The 13,936-nt window shown below is 50.7% G+C and overlaps 3 protein-coding genes across 3 annotated transcripts; 1 reads left to right on the forward strand and 2 right to left on the reverse strand.

Moving 5' to 3' along the window:
- Window positions 1-6,468: 6,468 nt before the first annotated feature.
- CCMA1212_003491 (uncharacterized protein) lies at window positions 6,469-7,039 on the reverse strand (the record flags this gene model as incomplete). Its single annotated transcript, XM_073700837.1, has 2 exons — window positions 6,746-7,039; window positions 6,469-6,664 (listed from the first exon to the last, which is right to left on the reverse strand). The coding sequence occupies exons 1-2, from the start codon at window positions 6,937-6,939 to the stop codon at window positions 6,469-6,471; spliced, it is 390 nt and encodes a 129-aa protein (XP_073560774.1). The 5' UTR covers window positions 6,940-7,039.
- A 1,537-nt stretch (window positions 7,040-8,576) lies between these two features.
- Window positions 8,577-10,943, forward strand: CCMA1212_003492 (uncharacterized protein; the record flags this gene model as incomplete). The annotated part of the gene is made up of 2 exons (XM_073700838.1): window positions 8,577-8,781; window positions 9,103-10,943. The coding sequence occupies 2 exons, from the start codon at window positions 8,577-8,579 to the stop codon at window positions 10,941-10,943; spliced, it is 2,046 nt and encodes a 681-aa protein (XP_073560320.1).
- Window positions 10,944-11,505: 562 nt separating this feature from the next.
- Window positions 11,506-12,009, reverse strand: CCMA1212_003493 (uncharacterized protein; the record flags this gene model as incomplete). The annotated part of the gene is made up of 1 exon (XM_073700839.1): window positions 11,506-12,009. The coding sequence occupies one exon, from the start codon at window positions 12,007-12,009 to the stop codon at window positions 11,506-11,508; it is 504 nt and encodes a 167-aa protein (XP_073560321.1).
- Between the last annotated feature and the right edge of the window lie 1,927 nt (window positions 12,010-13,936).

Raw genomic sequence — 13,936 nt, forward strand, 5'->3', positions numbered from 1 at the left:
TCCGACAAGTGGAACATGTGTCAAGGAGAAATAAAAGAGGTGGCTGCCAATCCTCGTGTTCTTATAGCGCAGTGATACGCGTTTAGATCATACACAAATAAATGTACCTAGGAGTTATAATCGCATACGCCTCTGTTCGCAGGATATGCAAGGTAGCAGCGGCGCCTTCCCTTGCCCATCACTGGCTCAATCAGGAAATTCACTAGTAGTGCCCAAATCAAGTCTCCAATATATCCATGACGTTGTATATATATGAAGCATCGAGGGCTCAAAGATGTGGAAGGAGATTCAACCTCAACCGAATCATCTTAAGAATAGAATATGTATTAGCCAGTCCAATTCTCCTAGGTGGGTACCAGTTGTAATTCGAGAACTTACCGATCGCAGAAAACTGTGAAGCTATTTCTAAGAGAGCATCGTTCTGCATTTTCTCAGCGGTGCTGTTGTTCTGTATCTTGGTGTTGTGAGCGCCGTTTAGCTCGCGGCCTGGTCGCGGAGAGCCAGCTCTTGCTCGAGTGCTCCATGAGTCCGACGCTTTCCTGAGATGTTTATAAAGAGAATTATATTGGACATACTATCATGGCAGATAGAGATAATCAATTCAATGCCAAAGTTTGACTCCCTCCTCGTCAGCTAGAGTACTTGAGGATTACGAAGGTAGGATATGATTGTTGGGTGGACCACTGAGCCCGTTAAGATGAGGAAATTGAGTTCTTGACGGCTTAGAAGATGGTCGAGAACAGGCGAACACGATCATGCCTTTATAGAAACTTTTCGTAAAGATTGTAAAGGGAGCAAGCCTCATGTATAGTTCCACATAACATATGTCTGGCTTTGTGGTCCGCGAACCATATCACCCGTCTAAAATGCGGTATAGCAAAGTAAAGTCCTGATTGGTTCGCCGCCCTGCCGCAGGACATGCCGGCTTCGTACACGTTATCAGTTCAAAGGCTGCACTTACACTATCACCAGTGTACATGTACGAATTACGCAGTAGCTTTCTGCTGCGACCCTACTGACATGGGTTGGCTCTGCTGGATTGAGGCCTGTCAATCAATCACCCCTTCACTTTGCACATTCTCAGCAAACGGCAAAAGTGCAACCCGTTTGACTGCATGACTGGGTGAGATATTCGCGGTTCAAGCTCAGTCTCAGCAGTCAATTACAGTATTGTTGCCCCAAAATTGCCGGAGTAGGAAGGGCACGAGGCGCTGGCGGCTGTTCGGTGGCTGGTCCCAGAAAAGGTACTGAGATGTAGTAAGGTAGGTTGGAATAACCCGGTGGTACGGCCAGAGAAGCTGCAGGCCAGGTAATACATGGGGACGTCTAAAGGCGAAGGTTATCCGCACATAAGCAGCTGAGAAATGTGCGCAGTATCCGTCGCCTTTGGAAGCGTTAAGGGAAGAGTTCCACAGAGAATTCCAAGCAAGATTGTTCTATTGTGGGCCGCTTTGTAGTACCTGACACCTTTCCGCCATGTTCTACTTCAGTAAATCGCTGAACAAACAGAAACGCTACATCAAGTTGAATTGTTGAGATCCGCGCTAGACATCCATATCCCCTCGAACCAAGAATCTAACATGGTAACGCGCATCTTCACAAACAAACTCCAAAAAACCGTGATTAGTACGCCGTGCCAGAATATAGACGAGATGTGACGGAATATCCTTAAAGATCGGGAAGGATATCCGCGTTTTGGACAGAGTCATCTGATATAAGTGGACGAGAGTAAGTATACGTTCGTATAGGAAGATGTGAATCATATTAGTTGATAGGACATACCAATGATTGGGAACTGCGAACCGATCCCAAGAAGGACAACATTCTGATCCCTGATTTGCGGTGGCTCGGTGTTGCTCGTGTTGCTTGTCGGCATGACGACAGGGATAGTCACTTGAGATGGCGGCGGAGGCGAGCCGCTCCTGGCTGCGGTGCTCCAGGCGTCTTCGGAAGCACTGCGAAGAAACAATAAGAACGGTGAGACATGTCAAGTTGTCAAGGGACACTCTCAGTGTTTTTGTGACAATGGGTGAAATGGTTGCGAAAATGGGCGGAGGGAGTAAAAGGGAAGGTTAAGCTGTAGGAGCTCAAGGATGACTGAAGTAGCATCAAAGTGGCAATGAGGACAGTGTGTGCTTTTGTTCCGCCTGTGCGTCGGCTTATACCGCCTTGGATGAGGGAAGGCAAAGAGGACTCTCAGTTGGACGCCTCTTAGTTATCAGCAAAGCAGCAAAGCCGCTGTTGAGCAAGAGTCTGGCTTCTACCACTCGGCTTATTGTGGGTTAGGGCCTGAAGTGTGGCGACGCAGTAGAGAGAAAGGTGGAATATATTGAGGTTAACGAGAAGCAACGCCAAATAATGACCGGAAGACGTTTGCAAATGTGAGACGGGGTAAGGGTTGGTGGTTGAGCTGTAAGAAAGCTGCCACTTGACTCACGTCGAGCTTGCTCCAATGGAGCTTTGGCTTTTCGTTTGGAGATAAGGCATTGTAAAAGGATCAAGTGTGGTCTAAGGATAATGCTTAGGCTGCGTGAGATGGTGTATAAGACTACACTTGTGTCGGAAATGCTTTCAGCTGATAGAGTGAAGTCGAGGGATGTGACGAACCGGTGTCCTATACCTAGAGTAGAACGTGTTCCCAAGGGACAAACTGTTGGTTCGAGCGGGATGGCTCTACCGATAGAGCTATCTAGGTTTATGTTAACGGAGAGGTCAGGTCGGATCTTCAGGCAGTAACTTGTAATAACGTTCACGCAGCGAGGCAATACACTTTATGCAGTGGATATCTGGGTTCCAATCTGTATTGTGCTTGCAATGCTGTGTTAACAACTGGCTATCTAAACTATCTGAATGAGTGACATGAATGCGACTTATATATCAAGTTGTTCCCGAGGCGATCACCGCTAACTTGGTGATCCTCCCTGTGATCCCTGTCTGTGAGCGAGTGAGCGACCGAGTGATCACGGAGCGCGGGTGAGCGCATCCTGGCTATTGGCCCTTCGGCCCATGATTCTTCCGCGGGTACGTGTCGTGGCTTGTTTATGCGACCATACTAGTAAGAGGCTGGGTCGTGACAGGGGAGCGAAATGAGTTTATATATTTCCAGTATAAGGTAGGGAGACGCCAGGAGAGAGGGATTTGCTCACTTTAAGAAATGGGAAGACAATATTACTTTGCATATAGATACCTAGGTAATGGAAGGAAGCCCAAAGAAGTCGGTATGAACATATGCCATGATATGCCAGCTGGCAATTAGGTGTGTATGACCATGGTAGGGACTGTCGGCCTTACAGAAGGCAGCCGAGCATTGGCAGGAATAGGCGATATCCTTGAAAATATGCATTCGAAATTGATTAATTTATCGTAGATATACAACGCCAGTGGATTGTTCTTCCACGAACTTGCCTACAACTTGTCAGAAGCAATGCAGTTGATGTGCGTGTATGGAGGTACCTTGGAGGCGTCCTGACAGGACCCACTCACCCACGATGGTATTGGAGGTCTCGTTGGCGCCACCTTCTCTACAGTATTTAGGTCCAATCTTGCCAATGTGCGGGCACAAGTGGTGCTGAAGCGGGACGGGGCATTAGAGCTCCAATCACCATGCAAGGAACGAGGCGGACCTAGTCTAGACGCCTTTTCGTTTGTTTCGCGAGGCAGACCTTTAGTCAAGGCTGATGGCAATCCGGGCCGCGGGCCGCGGCTCAAATCGAGTATACAGACAACTTGCTGTCCATCCTCAACCCCTGTAACCTGTACATGGACATTGTTCAGGTTATCTCTAGGAAAGAAATCACTTACTAGCCACACACACAGCCACCTGATCAGACTGGGAATTGGTCTTGCAGCAGATGTGTATATACTTGTATTGCGAATTGATTTTAAAGCATCTTGCGACCGGTCAATTAACCATATCACAATCAACCACATCATAATCAACCACATCACAATCAACCACACCGCGATTAACCTTATCGCGATTAACCTTATCGCGATTAACCACATTATAATCAGCTGCATCACAGTCATTCAGCTGCATCACATTTACTTAACTATAGGTTATTTTACTATAGGGTCATAGGTATTGCAATGTGGTTAATTAACCGGTCGTAAGATGCTTTAGAATTAATTCGCAATACAAGTATATACACATCTGCTGCAAGAGGTGTGGCTGTAGGTGGCTGTATATAGGGAATAGAATGTTAACGCAGCAACGCGGAGATGACCTGAACAATGTCCATGTGCAAGTTACAGGGGTCGAGGATGGACAACTTATCTGTATACTCGCTGGAATCGCACTTTATCGATCGAGAGATCCCAAATTCAGCGCCCGAAATCGGTTCGCTAGGAAGCATCGTGACAACATAGGTGCGAAATTTTGACTCTCTTGCTGGCGCGACGACGTCGGTTCCGGCTTGGTTGCGAACACTCGAACACTGGACACATGGAAAAGACTGCGCGCATCAATCCCCGTTGGATATTATCCAGTGCCGCAACCGACGCTTCCAAGTGTACAACCAACGCTTTCAATGCGATGTTTGAAGAAAAAAAACATTTGGCAGGAACAGCACAAGGAGCACGTTCAAGACAGAGTTTTTGCCGTTTGGTAGAGTTCATGTTGCGGGGGGAATGTTAGCATACCTAGGTAGTATGCTACCCTCCCATGACTTTCTTTCGTCGACAACTTCTCGCTCGATATCTGCATCTCTGGCGAGCCTTTTTGTAATCCCACCTCCGACGACGCGTCATGAATTCGTTCCTCGGTCAAAGCAACAATACGGATAAATTTCACGTCTGGACGCCAGCCGTCATTCATCATGTGTAATGATGCCCGAAGACAATCTCAACCTTTCTCCAGAGATACGGCGATCGCCAGACGTCTAACACTACCACTCCTCTCTCCTGAAATCGCAAAGGGCGGTCACCGAAAACGCAGCCTTTTTCAATGTTCTCGATGTTGAACTCTGAAAAGACCGCGCGACAACCACTCACCAGAGTGCATGATCTTGATGTTCTTCAGGCTGTGATTGAGGAGCGGTCGACGATAAGCAAGACAAACTTACGTCGATAGACGTAGGGGAGTTGGCTGTCCCATATTGTGCATCCGTGCTCAGTTCGAAGGGTATCACGAAACATGAAAATGTCCCCATATACTCGGATGATCTTCGAAGCCAGTGCCATAGTGCCCGCCCCAGGCGAGCGGTATCGGTCACAGCTATACGTGGAATTGCGGAAAGCTTCATGCGCCCAGGTACTACACCGAAACAATGCTCTGTAACACTTCAGCTATACGCATTGGCCTAATGGACTGTCCTACAAGCGGCGTCAACTGCCGTTATCCGGACCCTGAAATCGTCCCTTCTCGGCCGACAGCATAACCTTCAGTTCAACCTGGGCAGCAACCGAAAGCTCTCACTTACAACGGCCTTATAGTGCGCCGCGGGAACTAGATCTAGCCCTCTACTGAGCAAGGAGAATGCTCTCGATGATAGAACTTTCCGTCTTGCCTTGACCAGAGTCGGAGGATCCAATGACCAAGCCCCGAATCGAGCTCTTCGAGAACCACCTATTGCCCGAGCCTCACATTGTGTCACCACGAGAACATGCTGAGCAAGAGCTGAGTTCTACAGATAGCAGCCTGGCTGTCTCCGTGCTGCAGGTCTGATAGGCTCTGACGATGTCTCTTGCAAGCAATACAAGGGTGAATGAAAAGCGTGCTGTTATCCGTCTAGCATCTTGAGCGTCCAATCGCGGCGATCGTCGAGCCGACCTGGAAGACGGCGACGTAACGCGAGCAGCTGCCTCAAGGTTGTAAAAGGCAGCGCGCCATGCCCTTTCTATAGCCCTCATCCTCCAACCACTCCTTCAAACGATGCCAGGTAAGGATATGTAGCCACGAGACATGGGGAGCCATTACAGAAGAAGCATCTATGACCCCCCTCAAACGTGTGGCAAATGATTCGTCTAGCAACATGAATCCTGCAACTGCGACGTATCTACGAGAAAAGAGAAGGCCTCGCACCTTGGATGAGGTGCTCCTGTTGAGGTGTTGCATGATGAGAAGAAGAAGAAAGAAGAGAAAATTTGGCGTTGAGAAAAACGCGAAGAAAAGTTAGTTTGGAAATGTCTGTTTTGGGACTAGCGTGACTCGTGATGGTTGAGGTACGGGTTTCATTGTACTCCGAGCCAGCGTTATCGTGGGGAGTCGAGCGCTGAACGTTGAACGAACAAGTCCCGGAGGATGAAGATTGCCTTGAAATGCTGGCGGGGTTTTAGGCTGGATGCCTTTTTTTTTCCGTATCACCATCTGTCTCGGTGAAGCTCTTCGAATGTTAACGAAATCGGTGGAATGATATCACCGGTTACTATCCCGCCTGATTCGCAGCATGGGAAATGACAATTGAAGTCCAGATCACCTTGGCAAGGCGAGCGAATCAACCCGGCAGGCGTCGCACAGCACGCGGCTATTCAGATGGTTACAGTGAGAGAGGCAGCTGAGGGTGACACAGTGGCGAAGTTGTTCGGGGTTGGCGGTGGCTTTGTCGAGATGCTCGTTGGGTAGCATGCGATGGTGGATGAGCGTAGTAGGGCATCCGTTCGGTTACCCGTACGAATACAGACGCCGTGTCTGGGCGATGAGATAGAATGATGGCATTTCCGTGTACTATTTCCTTGTTTAAAGCATACAATACAGACAAGCAACGCGAGATGCGTGGATAAAGGAGGGGCAGATCACAGTATTCACCTGTCATGCCGGGCGACGACAGCGGCAGGCCATCCGTGTCTCGACAGACGTAATTTGACAGCGCCTTGTACGTAGCCGCAAGACCATATTACGAGTATTCCTTCTGGTGACATGACATCACCCGTGCAGCATCTTGACAGCATATGCAGAATAAGGCCCGATGCATCTACTCCAAGCAGCCGTACTGACTGCATCAAAGCCTATTGCAACCGAGAAGATCATATGCAAAGTGTACGACTGTTCTCTGTCGCACGCGACCACAATCACAGCGACTGCTTGGCGCGGTGTCATCTGCTCACAAGCAACAAGTTACTGTTCAGGTGAGCGGCCCCAGGATGCGCAGCCGCGATCTGCAGCGGGTGAGATGGGACATTTGCCCTATGTTCTAGAGAAGAAAGAGATCGGACGACACTGTCAGCAAGGACACGAATAAACAGGTTGAGAAGGAGAGCGGGATTGGCGATCGATGATGGATACAAAAAAAGAGAAGAGGAAAGAAATGCTGGTGGACAACAGAGGCTTGGAAGCCCCCTCACACAGACAGTCGCGTGCTCGTGCTCTGGCAGCTTGTTCGCTGTCGTGTGGTGGCACCAGCAAGTTTGATCGATGGCGTCTCGTCGCTGCACGTGGAGCCGGGCCAGACGCCAGATTGGCTCAGACGGCGATGGAAGTAGGGAGAATAACAAGTCAGGGTATCACAGAAAAAGGGTCCGGCAAGTCGGAATGCTAGGCTGGAGCTAGGCGACATGGGCTGTTGAGTTTACTGAGAGGGAGAGATGGATATTGTTACTGTCGCTAAAGCATCGCGGTGGTGGGGGGAGAATGATCGAGACAGCCGCCAGGGTCAGACAAACGGCTCAGCAGCCCCTCTTTGTTCATTGAGGGCGATGAGGACTTGGAGATGCAGCTGCTTGGTTGGACGACAGGCTGCGGCAAATGGTGGAGACAGGATGCAGAGCATCTCGGGCATATTGGTGTTGGTAGTGAGGAAGCGGGCAGAGGATCATCAGCAGGACCCTTGACTGGGCATTTGCGGCTCTGAGAATACGGGCAAGGGAAGCGGATGGATCACGGAGAGCGATGAATTCTGGGCCACGAGCTGGGCTGGGCTGGGCTGGGGATGAGATCAAGGCGGGCTGACGAGGCAGCAGCCGGCTCTGGGGCCGTTATTAATAGTGTTGATCGTCTTCTGTTAGCCTCATCTCTCTCTTCTCTCAACTTTTCTCCTCTTCTTCTTCCTCTTCCTCTCCTCTCCTCACATCGAGCCATCAAGGTGCATCCACCTACATACCTACAAAAATTCACATTCTTCCACCAAATTAGACCTACCTGCTTATCCTACCTACACAACGCCTCAGGTCTCTCATCCTTCATCATCACCTACTTCATCACATCCTTCGCCTCTGAAACAAGTCTCTCTCTCTCTTGTCTCAACCAGGCAAAAATCCGACCGGCAATCCGGGACGCATCGCCAGCGGATCGGACTGGCCACCGATGACCTCATAGCCTCAGCCTCTCTGCCCACGCCAATCAAACGGCCTTCAGCCCCCTTTGGACCCCTGGGAGGAAAAGTCTGTTGGCGTCAGGTTGAGCAAAAGCCTCGTGCGAGCGATGCATCATTGAGTTTGCGGCGCCGCCTCATTTTTTGGGTTTCCTTTTTTGTGTACTTGCCCTGTTGTTTGTCGTCTCTTTTGTTTTCTTGACTTCTCATCTTCTCCTGCACAACTCCTCATCACAGCATCCCTACGAAACCTGAAGCGAAAACGACGAGAGAGCGATCATCATCACCACCTTACTACTCACATTTTGCACCGTCAACCAAATTCTCACGATGCCTCGCCAGCGCGGCGGCGGCGCCCGTCTCCCGCGATCCCAGCTGATGCTGCTGGCCCTCGCCTCATGCAGCGCATATTCTCTCGCATTGCCCTCACCAGCCGTCGATCAGAAACTTCTGCGACCGGTCGAGCCCGATTCCAATGCGCTACCGCTGCAGCAGCAGCAGCGTAAGCTCAACGGCCGGTTCCTGCATATCACAGGTACGTCCAATTTAAGATCTGATCTGCTATAGCATTTGCCCGTCTGCGTTCGGCACCCTTGCACACCACTGGAAGAGCAAGAGGAGGGCGGAATACTTTCTGCTGCTTCTACTGGCGCTTCTCTGCCTTATCTCCAGCTGTCAGCGCAGATGCAGTGCGACGCTGGTTAATGGACACTTATCCCGTCCCGATGTCTCGGTGCCACCCACCATCAGTCGACCTTGTCTGTCTGATCAGCTGATGCTACATCGCATCGCATCGCATCAATCCGGGGATGATTGGCAGATATTGCAGTTGGGCTGACCGTGGCAATTGATGCAGACTTCCACCCCGACGAGCTCTATCGCGTGCACTCGTCTACCGAAGAAGGCATCGCATGCCACCGCGGAAAGGGACTGGCCGGGTACTACGGCGCCGAAAAGACAGACTGCGACACGCCCTTTTCGCTCGTCAACGCAACCTTTGCCTGGATCAAGGACAACATCAGAGACGACATCGACTTTGTCGTCTGGACCGGCGACTCGGCCAGGCACGACAGCGACGAGCAGAACCCGCGACACGAGCCCGAGATCCTGCGGACGAACCGCTTCATCGCCGACAAGTTCGTCGAGACCTTTTCATCGCCTGGAGGCGGGCTCGACATCCCCATTGTGCCCAACTTTGGCAACAATGACTTCCTCCCGCACAACATCATGCTGCCGGGGCCCAACAAGTGGTTCGCAGCCTACAGCGACATCTGGCGCCGCTTCATCCCCGAGGTGCAGCGCCATTCATTCGCCTTTGGCGGCTGGTTCTACGTCGAGGTCATTCCCAACCAGCTCGCCGTCTTCAGCCTCAACACAATGTACTTTTTTGACCGCAACGCCGGTGTCGACGGCTGCGCCCATCCCTCGGAGCCCGGTTACAAGCACATGGACTGGCTGCGCGTGCAGCTGCAGATTCTGCGGGAGCGGGGCGTCAAAGCCATTCTCATGGGCCACGTACCACCCGCCCGGACGGATAGCAAGCAGCTTTGGGACGAAACTTGCTGGCAAAAGTACACGCTGTGGCTCAAGCAGTACCGCGACGTTGTGGTCGGCTCTGTCTACGGACACATGAACATTGATCACTTCCTGCTTCAGGATGTCAAGGAGCTGACTCCGGAGCTCGGGGCCGAAGAGTTCCTTGAACGCGACTCTCCCGATGAGACAATGACCATTGCTTCCAAGGAGGACTACCTGCAGGAATTGCGAGACAAGTGGTCTGACTTGCCGAAATCTGTTGTCCGCGATCTTGACGAGGACAAGGAGCAGGGCAAGAAGAAAAAGAAGAAGGGCAAGAAGGGCAAGAAGAAGAGCAAGCTGGGCAAGATTGGCGGTAAATACGCTGAGCGCTACCAGCTGTCGCTCATCAGCCCAAGCGTTGTGCCCAACTTTTTCCCCACGCTTCGCGTAGTCGAGTACAACATTACCGGCATCGAAGACGCACCCGTGTGGCGAGATACCTACGATTGGGCAAACCCACCTGTACCGTTGTCGCTGCCGGAGGACAACCGCAATTACGAGGACAGAGAAGCAATCGTGGCGGAAATTAAGAAGATGAGGAAGGACAAGAAGAAGAAGGACAAGAAGAAGGGCAAGGCTCGCAAGCCGCCCAAAGACCACGACCTGGTTCTCCCTCTGGATCCTCCCAAGGACGCGCTGCCCGGCCCGGCTTACTACCCTCAGCTGCTCACTTTGACGGGTTACACGCAGTACTTTGCAAATCTCACCCACATCAACGACGATCTACCCAGCATTGAAGCCGACACCAGCAAGTGGCGCCAGGGCAAACACGACAACAAGGAGCCCAAGCACGGAAAGCCAAACCCTCGCGAGTTTCAGTACGAAGTAGAGTACAGCACCTTTGACGACAAATTCTACAAGCTGCCCGACTTGACGGTCAAGAGCTTTCTGAGGCTGGCATACAAGATGGGCCAGAAGGGGGGCAGCAAGAGCAAGACGATTGACGTGTACGATGATGAAGACATGGACGCCGAAGCAGACGATTACACAGACTATGCGCCAGCATCAGCGCTCAAGAAGGGAAAAGACAGCAAGAAGGAGAACAACAAGGCTTGGCTGCACTTTTTGAAGCACGCCTTTGTCAGCACGGTTCCCAAGGAGGAGCTGGAAAAGATGTGATGTGTTTTTCGCTCATCTGGTGTTTCTTGGATATGATGTTTTGGATGAGTGGTGATATTGGACGGTGCATTCATGGCGTTTGGGATTTGTATTTTCAAGACTACTTGGTGATGGGCTGGCGGCTGCTTTGTGGTTGGAGGATCTTTGGAGCGATGTTTTGCGTCGATCATGGTATTATTACCGCTGGTAGCTTACTGGAGCATCTTTACACGTTAGATGGCAGATATATACCCCTCTTTAGACTAGTAGGCAGTATTATGGAATGGATAGTGTTCAATATCCTATGTTTTGATTCAAGTGCTTTCTGTATTTGAAGGGTCTATTAACGTGTGTACTGTACAAATGCGGTGTGTTTCGCACGCCCGATTCATGCGATGATGTCATGTCGCTATTATGCCGATCATTAATCCTTGCTCCTAGGAGCTTTTGACCACTGAAATCCGGAAGAGCGATGGATATCATATAGAGATTGATTAAGCGAGCGCACTCAGTGTGATAAGCGAGCGTATTGATGTATCGTGTTGTGTGAGCTTTCGGTGGGGAAGATTGTCTTATCAATCTGTTAACATTGCGAGCGGAAAACATGCAGAAAGCCAGGAGTGCAAACATGCCATGGTTGTAAGTCATTCCTCGCCTGCACAGGCATATCCTGCAGAGGCGGAAACGGAGCAGGCTGGTTCGACCCCGACTCTGTCGAAGACATGGGTGATGTAATTGGCGATTGGAGGAGCGATACGCCGCTGGCGCTGCTGTCGTCTTCGTCGTTTACGCCGGTAGCGACGATGTTGAGGTTGAGATCGGTGTTGATGCTGATGTCGGGAGTGATGGATGCAGTAGCAGCATCGTCGAGGAGGCCCGTCTCTTTGAAGACGGACTTGCGGCCGCGCTGGAGGTTGCTTGTTTCTGCGCGGAAGAGGACGTAGGGTGTTTCGCCTTCGCGGAGGCGGTCTTGGGTTCGGTGGGAGTTGAAGCTGGGGCGGGTTGGGTTTGAAGAGGAGGATGATGATGGGGGGGAGGGGAGGGAGAGCATGGTGGATGGGGTTGATGATGTGGCTGTGGTGGTCATTGTGGCTTGGGGGGTGGTGAGAGCGGTTGTTGTTTTGTTATGTGGAAGAGGAGAGCTATGGGTTTGGATTGAGATGTGATTGAGATGGGTTGAGATGTGACTGAGATGTGAACTGGGTGATGAATGGATGGGCTGGATGGATGGGATAGTTGGGTATATATGGTTAGGTAGGATGAGACGAGATGGACGGCTTGTTGACTGAACAACAGGAGCAGGACGACGCTCTTTTGAGTGAAGCGAGATTTGCAAAACATGCAGTCAATGGCTTTTGACGCAAGGGAGGCGAAAATGCGTTGTCCGCACATGCATGTTTTTTCAGCCAAGGTAACTCAATGAACCAGAAACGAAGAGAGAAAGAGAAGAGAGAAGAGAGAAGAGGCGGAAGAGAAAGATCCGACCGAGGAAGCACCAGCCTCGATCGCAATCTGATCTTTTGTGCTCAATGATGCTCCTATTGAGGAAGGGCAAACCCCACAGGATCCTTGCTCTGGGCTGAGGTCAATCGAGACGGATTAGGGAATTGTTGTTTCGGATCGGTGTGGGTGCCATCCCGGGCGTACTGCCTTCTTGGTTAAGGCATTGTGTCCGGGAGTTATAGTGGTAGCGGCTTGATTGTGGAGGTGTGTTGTGGCATGTCTTGGATTGGGGAATTAGCCGTCGCTAGAACGCGGGTTTGGCTGAAAAGGGGGGTTTGACTGGATGAGGCGTTTCGGGTGGTGACTTCACTGGGCAGGGGTGCCTGGAGCTGGTTGAGATCAAGATGATGGAATCTTTCTGATTTCATGGGCTTGATGCTTGGGGATGAGCGATTGGCGGTCTGGGAGGATGTAACTGAGTTTGCTTTCGGACGTGGAAATGGTACTGCTGCTGGTGGTTTACACAGACTCCAGATGATGCATACAACGTTCCTGAGCTGACAGTGACCCAAATATGGACTCTTTTAGGGTTTTACTGTACGGATACTATGTTGCATTCGAGATGCAGTGCGATTTCACATACATACATCCATCGTATGTACAGTACATGCGAAACGGAGAGATCGCGATTTGGAAATGAATGTGGAACCCCCCCGAATCCAGGCAACACGTCTGAAAATCCCGCTGCCTTTGCACATGGCGATCGACGAGTTTCGCATTACGCAAAAGCCGCTTGTGTCGGGGTTCTCTGGAGCACGTTAACCGCCGAGCTGAAAAAAAAAGAGATCAAAATTGCTCGGTCTGTAATAAATGATGAGATGGGACGAGCTTTGACACAATGTTGTGTGTTGCTGTTTTCATAAGGTACGTGACGTCATGTTTTTGATTTGATGGGCGGTTGATGCGATTTGGGGTTGATGATACAGGGAACTGGTTCATGCTTTGAGAAGTTGACTATGCCTTGTTCAAGGGGGAAGCTCATGCGTTGGCAAAGCTGGGATATGGATATGCATATGGATAGTCTGTGCAGTTGATACGATTGGACGAAAAAAAAAAGAAATGAATCTTGGCGCGTCTGTGAGGGATGTGGCGCAGGATGACATCGGAGAGGCGTCAGATGGGGATGAGATGGGATTCTGCCAGATTGTGTGATGCAGAAGTGCGTAAATTGAGAGGGATGGAGTTGGTATGGGCCAATCAGCTCGGATCAAGGTGTGGCTGGTGCGTCTCGATTTGGGACAAACCTCCGCGTCTGGATATTGTGTGTGTGCGAGCTTTGATTCGATGGACGCTCTTCGGGAGATTTTCTGTCCGTGCTTGGATGATATCATGGGGGGGATGAGCTGTGCGCGACATCGAGATCCGGGGCTGTTCCTTGGATTTTCCGGGATGCTCTTCTTCTGACTTTTAGTCTAGATGATTGACTACCCTACATGCCTGATGAAACTATCATATGTAGAGTCGGGTGTTGCGACTTCAGGCGGTTGATGAAAATGGCAGTGCTGCTCTAG

This window comes from Trichoderma ghanense (genome assembly GCF_004382785.1).
Source record: "Trichoderma ghanense strain CCMA-1212 chromosome Unknown scaffold_3, whole genome shotgun sequence".
NCBI lineage: Eukaryota > Fungi > Ascomycota > Sordariomycetes > Hypocreales > Hypocreaceae > Trichoderma > Trichoderma ghanense.